Raw genomic sequence first — 9,227 nt, 5'->3', positions numbered from 1 at the left:
GGGAGCTGCCATTAGATTAGCACAACAGAGAGCCTGGGTTATTTCCTCTAGAAAGAAGAGTGACTTGACTGGATCCCTATGGGATGGGGCCAATAGTGTAGCAGCTATTTGGAATATTGTTAAGAGCCAAGAACATGATGAAAAATTGGGGCAACTAGAAAAGGCCACTGGTCTTATTTCTGGAGCACAGCTGACTCAGGTGCAAGCTGGAGTTGGTGAATTACGTGTTATTTCTATCCTTAGGCCTGGTCTACACTATGGGTTTAGGTCGACTTTAGCAGCGTTAAATCAAATTAAGCCTGGACACGTCCACACGACGAAGCCCTTTCTTTCAACTTAAAGGGTCCTTTAAACCGGTTTCTTTACACCACCTCCGACGAGGGGATTAGCGATAAAACCGGCCTTTGCGGGTCGGAATTGGGGTAGTGTGGACGGAATTCGACGTTATTGGCCTCCGGGAGCTATCCCACAGTGCTTCATTGTGACCGCTCTGGACAGCACTCTCAACTCAGATGCACTGACCAGGTAGACAGGAAAAGACCTGCGAATGTTTGAATTTCATTTCCTGTTTGCTCAGCGTGGAGAGCACAGGTGACCATGCAGAGCTCATCAGCACAGGTAACCGTGATGGAGTCCCAGGATCGCAAAAGAGCTCCAGCCGGGAGGTACGGGATCTGCTCGCCATATGGGGAGATGAAGCAGTGATAGCTGAACTCCGTAGCAGTAAAAAAAATGGCAAAGTATTAGAAAAGATCTCCAAGGCCATGAAGGACCGAGGCCATAACAGGGACACAAAGCAGTGCCGCGTGAAAATTAAGGAGCTACGGCAAGCTTACCACAAAGCCAGAGAAGCAAACGGAAGGTCCGGGGCAGAGCCGCAAACTTGCCGCTTCTACGCGGAGCTGCATGCGATCCTAGGGGGTGCAGCCACCACTACCCCAACCGTGTGCTATGACTCTCTCACTGGAGAAACACACAGGGAAGACGGTTCGGGGAACGAGGAAGATGAGGATGGAGGTACTGTAGGTAGCTCACAGCAGCAAGGAAGCGGAGAAACCGGTTTCCCCAACAGCCAGGATATGTTTGTTACCCTGGACCTGGGACCAGTAACCCCTGAACTCACCCAAGACCTTCAGGGCACACAGGAGACCTCTGGTGAGTGTACCTTTGTAAATATTTGTAAACATTACACATGGTTTAAAAGCAAGCGTGTTTAATGATTAATTTGCCCTGGCAATCGCGGCCAGTACATCTACTGGAAAAGTCTGTTAACGTGTATGGGGATGGAGCGGAAATCCTCCAGGGACATCTCCAGAAAGCTCTCCTTTATGTACTCCCAAAGCGTTTGCAAAAGGTTTCTGGGGAGGGCTGCCTTATCCCGTCCGCCATGGTAGGACACTTTACCACGCCAGGCCAGTAGCACGTAGTCTGGAATCATTGCATAACAAAGCATGGCAGCGTATGGTCCCGGTGTTTGCTGGCATGCAGACAATATCCATTCCTTATCTCTCTTTGTTATCCTCAGGAGAGTGATATCATTCACGGTCACCTGGTTGAAATGGGGTGATTTTATTAAGGGGACATTCAGAGGCGCCCGTTCCTGCTCTTCTGAACAGAAATGTTCCCCGCTGTTAACCACGCGGTGGAGGGGAGGGGTGAAGTGATCATCCCAGAGAATCGTGTGTGTGTGTGTGGGGGGGGGTGGTTTACTTGGGTTTGTGCCGCATGTTAACCGGGAAACCGCAGCCCCTCCTTTTACATTGAAAACCCATTTTAAATGGACAACCCAATTCATCCTTGATATGGGAAATGCGCTGCTGTTTGCAACCTTTCCCGCATGTTAAGAAGGTTAAAAAAGCCAAAACACTGTGGCCTACCATGGCTGCCTGCAAGCCGAAATATGCGACCTTGTAATGAAAGAGTGTACCCATTGTTCTCTAAAATGTGTCTTTTTTAACCACCTCTCCCTTCTCCTCCACCAGCTGCAAATGTTTCTCCTTCGCAGAGGCTAGTGAACATTAGAAAGAGAAAACGTAGGACGAGGGACGATATGTTCACGGAGCTGCAGATGTCCTCCCACGCTGATAGAGCACAGCAGAATGCGTGGAGGCAGTCAATGTCGGACATGAGAAAAGCACAATATGAACGAGAGGAGAGGTGGCGGGCTGAATGGCGGGATGAAAAGAGCAAGTGGCGGGCTGAAGACGATAGGTGGCGTCAGCTTGCAGACAGACAGCAAGAGTCAATGCTCCGTCTGCTGGAGCATCAAACTGATATGCTCGAGCATATGGTTGAGCTGCAGGAAAGGCAGCAGGAGCAGAGACCGCCGCTACAGCCCCTGTTTAACCAACAGCCCTCCTCCCCAAGTTCCATAGCCTCCTCACCAAGACGCCCAAGAACACGGTGGGGGGGCCTCCGTCCACCCAGTCACTCCACCCCAGATGATCGCCCAAGCATCAGAAGGCTGGCCTTCAATAAGACTTAAAGTTTTAAAATGCAGTGTGTCCTTTTTCATCCCTCCTCCCCCACCCATCCCAGGCTACCTTGGCAATTATCCCCCTACTTCTGTGAGGAACTAATAAAGAATGCATGAATGTGAAAAAACAATGACTTTATTGCCTCTGCAAGCGGTGCTCGAATTGGGGAGGGGAGGGTGGGGTGGTTGGTTTACAGGGAAGTAGAGTGAACCGGGTCGGGGGGGGGGGGGGTTGGAGGGTTCATCAAGGAGAAACAAACAGAAGTTTCACACAGTAGCCTGGCCAGTCACAAAACTCGTTTTCAAAGCTTCTCTGATGCGCACCACGCCCTGCTGTGCTCCTCTAACCGCCCTGGTGTCTGGCTGTGCGTAATCAGTGGCCAGGCGAGTTGCCTCAACCTCCCACCCCGCCATAAATGTCTCCCCCTTACTCTCACAGATATTGTGGAGCGCACAGCAAGCAGCAATAACAATGGGGATATTCTTTTCGCTGAGGTCTGAGCGAGTCAGTAAGCTGCGCCAGCGCGCTTTTAAACGTCCAAATGCACATTCCACCACCATTCGGCACTTGCTCAGCCTGTAGTTGAACAGGTCCTGACTCCTGTCCAGGCTGCCTGTGTACGGCTTCATGAGCCATGGCATTAAGGGGTAGGCTGGGTCCCCAAGGATCACGATAGGCATTTCAACATCCCCAACGGTTACTTTCTGGTCCGGGAAGAAAGTCCCTTCCTCCAGCTTTCGAAACAGAGCAGAGTTCCTGAAGACGCGAGCATCATGTACCTTTCCCGGCCATCCCAAGTTGATGTTAGTGAAACGTCCCTTGTGATCCACCAGGGCTTGCAGCAGCATTGAAAAGTACCCCTTGCAGTTTACGTAGTCGGTGGCTTGGTGCTCCGGTGACAAGATAGGGATATGGGTTCCGTCTATGGCCCCGCCACAGTTTGGGAATCCCATTTCAGCAAAACCATCCACTATTGACTGCACGTTGCCCAGAGTCACTACCCTTGATATCACCAGGTCTTTCATTGCCCTGGCAAATTGGATCACAGCAGCCCCCACTGTAGATTTGCCCACTCCAAATTGATTCCCGACTGACCGGTAGCTGTCTGGCGTTGCAAGCTTCCACAGGGCTATCGCCACTCGCTTCTCAACTGTGAGGGCTGCTCTCATCTTGGTATCCTGGCGTTTCAGGGCAGGGGAAAGCAAGTCACAAAGTTCCATGAAAGTGCCCTTACGCATGCGAAAGTTTCGCAGCCACTGGGAATCGTCCCATACCTGCAGCACGATGCGGTCCCACCAGTCTGTGCTTGTTTCCCGGGCCCAGAATCGGCGTTCCACGGCATGAACCTGCCCCAGTGACACCATGATTTCCACATTGCTGGGGCCTGTGCCTTGTGAGAGGTCTATGTCCATGTCAATTTCCTCATCACTCTCTTCGCCGCGCTGCAATCGCCTCCTCGGGTGGTCCAGGTTTCGCCTTGGCATGTCCTGGCTCTGCATATACTCCAGGACAATGCGCGTGGTGTTCATAGTGCTCATAATTGCCGCGGTGATCTGAGCGGGCTCCATGATCCCAGTGCTAGCTATGGCGCCTGGTCAGAAAAAAGGCGCGAAACTAGTATCTGATGGACCAGGAGAAGGAGGGAGGACGGGAGGGAGGGAGGGCCGAGTGACGACATGGCGTACAGGTACAGGAACAGGAACAGGGAATTAAAATCAAGAAAGGTGGCTGTGCATCAGGGAGAAACACAAACAACTGTCACACAGAATGGTCCCCCCAAAGATTAAACTGAAAACCCTGGGCTTAGCAGGCCGTTGATTTCACGGAGGAAGGGGAAGCAAATGAATACAGAACAAATCTATTTTTTACATCTTAAGCTGGCAGCCGACGGTGCAGCATGAGTGATAGCCTCTGCAGTACGATGACGACGGATACCAATCGTAATATACCATCTTCTACCAAAAGGCAAGGGGCTGCTGCTGTGTAGCAATGCAGCCCCACGTCTGCCAGCCCCACGTCCGCCAGCACCCAGCATCGCCCTCGGCCTCTTCTGGGTGCTTAGCAGACAATACTGGGCAATTGGCAGAAAATAGTATACTACGACTGGTAGCCATCATCATCGAAACAGTAGCATGTCTGCCCAGGTGGCCATGATTGACAGCCACTCCAGTACGACGATGATGGGTACCAGTCATAATATACCATCTCCTGGCAAGGGGCTGGTGCAATGCAGCCCTACGGCTGCCAGCCCCACGGCTATTACTCATGCTACACCGTCTACCGGCAAAAGGCAGTTAGCAGCTGCTGCTGTGTAGCAATGCAGTCCCACGTCTGCCGGCACCCAGAGGACATATGGTGACGGTGAGCTCAGCTGAGCTGAGCGGGCTCCATGCTTGCCGTGGTATGTTGTCTGCACAGGTAACCCAGGTAAAAAGGCGCGAATCTATTGTCTGCCGTTGCTGTGATGAGGGGGGAGGGGCCTGACGACATGTACCCAGAACCGCCCGCGACACTGTTTTGCATCATCCGGCAATTGGGATCTCAACCCAGAATTCAAAAAAAAGGCGCGAAAGTAGTATCTGACGGACTAGGGGAAGGAGGGAGGGCGGGCCGAGTGACGACATGGCGTACAGGTACAGGGAATTAAAATCAAGAACGGTGGCTGTGCATCAGGGAGAAACACAAACAACTGTCACACAGAATGGCCCCCCCAAAGATTAAACTGAAAACCCTGGGTTTAGCAGACCGTTGATTTGACGGAGGGAGGGGGAAGCAAATGAATACAGAGCAAATCTATTTTTTACATCTTAAGACGACGGTGCAGCGTGACTGATAGCCCTCGGCATCTTTCTGGGTGCTTGGCAGCAAATACTGGGCGCTTGGCAGTTAGTGTATGACGATGGTCTTCAGGCCTATTGCACGATCTGCTGCTCAGGGAAGACTCTGCTAATGTGCGATGACCCAACTTGTAACAGGACGGTTAACAGTCGTAATACACCATCTACTGCCAAAAGGCAAGGGGCTGGTGCAATGCAGCCCCACGGCTGCCAGCACCCAGCATCGCCCTCGGCCTCTTCTGGGTGCTTAGCAGACAATACTGGGCAATTGGCAGAAAATAGTATACTACGACTGGTAGCCATCATCATCGAAACAGTAGCATGTCTGCCCAGGTGGCCATGATTGACAGCCACTCCAGTACGACGATGATGGGTACCAGTCATAATATACCATCTCCTGGCAAGGGGCTGGTGCAATGCAGCCCTACGGCTGCCAGCCCCACGGCTATTACTCATGCTACACCGTCTACCGGCAAAAGGCAGTTAGCAGCTGCTGCTGTGTAGCAATGCAGTCCCACGTCTGCCGGCACCCAGAGGACATATGGTGACGGTGAGCTCAGCTGAGCTGAGCGGGCTCCATGCTTGCCGTGGTATGTTGTCTGCACAGGTAACCCAGGTAAAAAGGTGCGAATCTATTGTCTGCCGTTGCTGTGATGAGGGGGGAGGGGCCTGACGACATGTACCCAGAACCTCCTGCAACACTGTTTTGCATCATCCGGCAATTGGGATCTCAACCCAGAATTCAAAAAAAAGGCGCGAAAGTAGTATCTGACGGACTAGGGGAAGGAGGGAGGGCGGGCCGAGTGACGACATAGCGTACAGGTACAGGGAATTAAAATCAAGAACGGTGGCTGTGCATCAGGGAGAAACACAAACAACTGTCACACAGAATGGCCCCCCCAAAGATTAAACTGAAAACCCTGGGTTTAGCAGGCCGTTGATTTGATGGAGGGAGGGGGAAGCAAATGAATACAGAGCAAATCTATTTTTTACATCTTAAGACGACAGTGCAGCATGACTGATAGCCCTCGGCATCTTTCTGGGTGCTTGGCAGCAAATACTGGGCACTTGGCAGTTAGTGTATGACGATGGTCTTCAGGCCTATTGCACGATCTGCTGCTCAGGGAAGACTCTGCTAATGTGCGATGACCCAACTTGTAACAGGACGGTTAACAGTCGTAATACACCATCTACTGCCAAAAGGCAAGGGGCTGGTGCAATGCAGCCCCACGGCTGCCAGGACCCAGATCGCCGATGAAGGCTACCAGTCTACTGCACCGTCTACCGCCAAAAGGCAGTTAGCAGCTGCTGCTGTGTAGCAATGCAGTCCCACGTCTGCCGGCACCCAGAGGACATATGGTGACGGTGAGCTCAGCTGAGCTGAGCGGGCTCCATGCTTGCCGTGGTATGTTGTCTGCACAGGTAACCCAGGTAAAAAGGCGCCATTCTATTGTCTGCCGTTGCTGTGACGGGGGGGGAGGGGCCTGACGACATGTACCCAGAACCGCCCGCGACACTGTTTTGCATCATCCGGGCATTGGGATCTCAACCCAGAATTCCAAGGGGCGGCGGAGACTGCGGGAACTGTGGGATAGCTGTGGGATAGCTACCCATAGTGCAATGCTCCGGAAGTCGACGCTAGCCTCGTACTGTGGACGCGGTCCGCCGACTAGAGCACCTAGAGCATTTTATGTGGGGACACACACAATCGGCTGTATACAACCAATTTCAATAAAACCGGCTTCTATAATTTCGTAGTGTAGACATACCCTTAGTTAATAACCAGGAGCTGTTGACAGAGATGGTATTGAAGATCACTGAGGCTGGGAAGGTAGTGCAGTGGGATTAGGCATGTTCAGAATTACAGAGTTCCTGAATGACCAGCTGATGGCCATTCTGAGTGATCTCGAGCCTGAGGCATAGCCTACTGCCCTTACAGATACCTCCGAAATGCCATCTGATTTGTGGCTATGGAGATTTTTCAGGATGGAGTTGTATATATTCACAGTGCTCCTCCCAAGCATATGGGCCGGTAGGAGGGGTATGGGCTCCCACATACTGAACACTGCCGGGTCCATGGGGAGGATGCATGTGGGGCTGGATTATTCACCGTGGTATCTGGGAGAGTAGACCACCTGGTATGCCTAGCCGATTTGTTGTTAGTGCTCCTGGAATAACACCCAACATTTGGATGGGGAATAGGGAGTTAATGGACATTTTGGCCATTAGAACCTCCACAGCTTCAGTGTATACGTAAACTGAAGCCAGGGGAAGTTGTCATTGTTCATGACAATGTTTGCTGGGAGGGTAAGGGAAAAGGAACTACCCTGACAGGACACCTACCTTTTCAAGCTAATGCTAGCTGTGTGTATGTTAAAGCCACCACATTGCGAGATATACATGTTAATCTCACTACTGCTTCAGGCAATCATATTATTTACTGGCCTGCGGATAGAGTTTTACAAGTAGCCCTTAGTTTCCAGATACCCTTTAATTGGATTAGTTTAGTACCTGATCGGTTTCAAAATTTGCTTTCACTGTTTCCAGAGGTTCAAAGAATCTCTGAAGTACAAGGGCAAATTCACATGCTTCAAAATATATATCAAGTTGAAAAGAATGCCTTTCGTACAGCTTATAGAGTGTCTACTTTATGTACTAAGTATGATGTATTGTGCTTTGTGACTAAAACTGTACAACCCCTATCATATTATTACTGTGAGAATGTTACTGCTTTTATTGTTATTTGGTTTAGGATTATGTTATTGTTGTTGTAAAGGACGTGATAATAGTAATACCTTTCATGTCCATGGTAATGATGCATTGTCACTGCATACAATCAAAACCCCTAAGGGTGACGCATCTGATGTAGAATCTGAAATCCAAGGCTTAATGCAAATAGAAGTTTGAGAAGCTTTGTTGTACTAGAAGTACAAAAGGGGTAGGTGTGGAAGTAGAGAAAGCACTGAAAGGGATTTGAAAGGGATTTCAATGTGAACATCCAAGAGTCAGGCTAACTGTAAACCTAATAATGCGAGAGTTGTAGAAGAAGGATTGTGTGAGGCAAATGGGAAAGACTTGTGTGAGAAGTTGTTGCGACCTTGTGTAGATAAATATGGAATGTAGACTAGAGTGTAAATAGATATGAAAAATAAGATAGGATGACCTATGTATAAACAAAATGCAACTGTTGCTCATTATTGTATGAAACAAAAGATATAAATACTTGCTGTAATTGTTTACCTGTAGAGAGACCTGCCTAGGAGGGGGAATCCTGTGTCCTAGTGCACTCTCTCTCTATGCAATTGCTTGAGAATAAAGTATCTGACTTTGCTGCACCCAAACAGAGAGTGAGAACTGTGTTTTTCTCCGACAGATGCCTGCATACTGGCTGCCCGATGTCCCTGCAGGAGTGACTCACAGAGCTGGATAGATTGTTATAATTCAAGAACAATTATCGCGTCACATGCATTTACCCAGCACTTCCAACCGCCGCTTCAGCCCCAAGGAGCATATAGGCTATGGAAGCAATGTTAAATCAACACCGTTTCCAACAGACAGAGAAGAGGGAGAGGGGCTTGGAAGAGGGTGCCTCTGGGATGGGCAGTGGGGTGTAAGTGAAACGTGGGAGATACGTGGCTAGGAGTGGAAGCAGGAGATGAAGAGAGGAGGGAGGTACAAAGTCTGGGAGGAAGATGGGGAGCAGGAAACCCAAAAGTGTTCAATGAAAATGGAAAATTTTGCATTAAAGTTTCTGTTATATATAAAAACGTTTTGATGGAAATTTTTCACCCTTAAGAGGCAAGTTAATAGAATCATAGAAAATTAGGTTTGGGAGAGACCTCAGGAGGTCATCTGGCCCAACCCCCTGCTCAAAGCAAGACCAACATCCACTAAATCATCCCAGCCAGGGCTT

At 50.0% G+C, this 9,227-nt stretch overlaps 1 protein-coding gene across 1 annotated transcript; it reads right to left on the bottom strand.

The window, feature by feature from the left end:
• Positions 1–1,149: 1,149 nt before the first annotated feature.
• LOC135977433 (uncharacterized) lies at positions 1,150–5,534 on the bottom strand. The gene is made up of 2 exons (XM_065578397.1): positions 1,550–5,534; positions 1,150–1,324 (listed from the first exon to the last, which is right to left on the bottom strand). Exon 1 carries the CDS (start codon positions 4,043–4,045, stop codon positions 2,744–2,746), a length of 1,302 nt encoding a protein of 433 aa, XP_065434469.1. The 5' UTR covers positions 4,046–5,534; the 3' UTR covers positions 1,150–1,324; positions 1,550–2,743.
• Between the last annotated feature and the right edge of the window lie 3,693 nt (positions 5,535–9,227).

Source organism: Chrysemys picta, chromosome 25, assembly GCF_011386835.1.
Source record: "Chrysemys picta bellii isolate R12L10 chromosome 25, ASM1138683v2, whole genome shotgun sequence".
Classification (NCBI taxonomy): Eukaryota; Metazoa; Chordata; order Testudines; family Emydidae; genus Chrysemys; species Chrysemys picta.
This window is presented reverse-complemented; position numbering and strand designations above follow the sequence as displayed.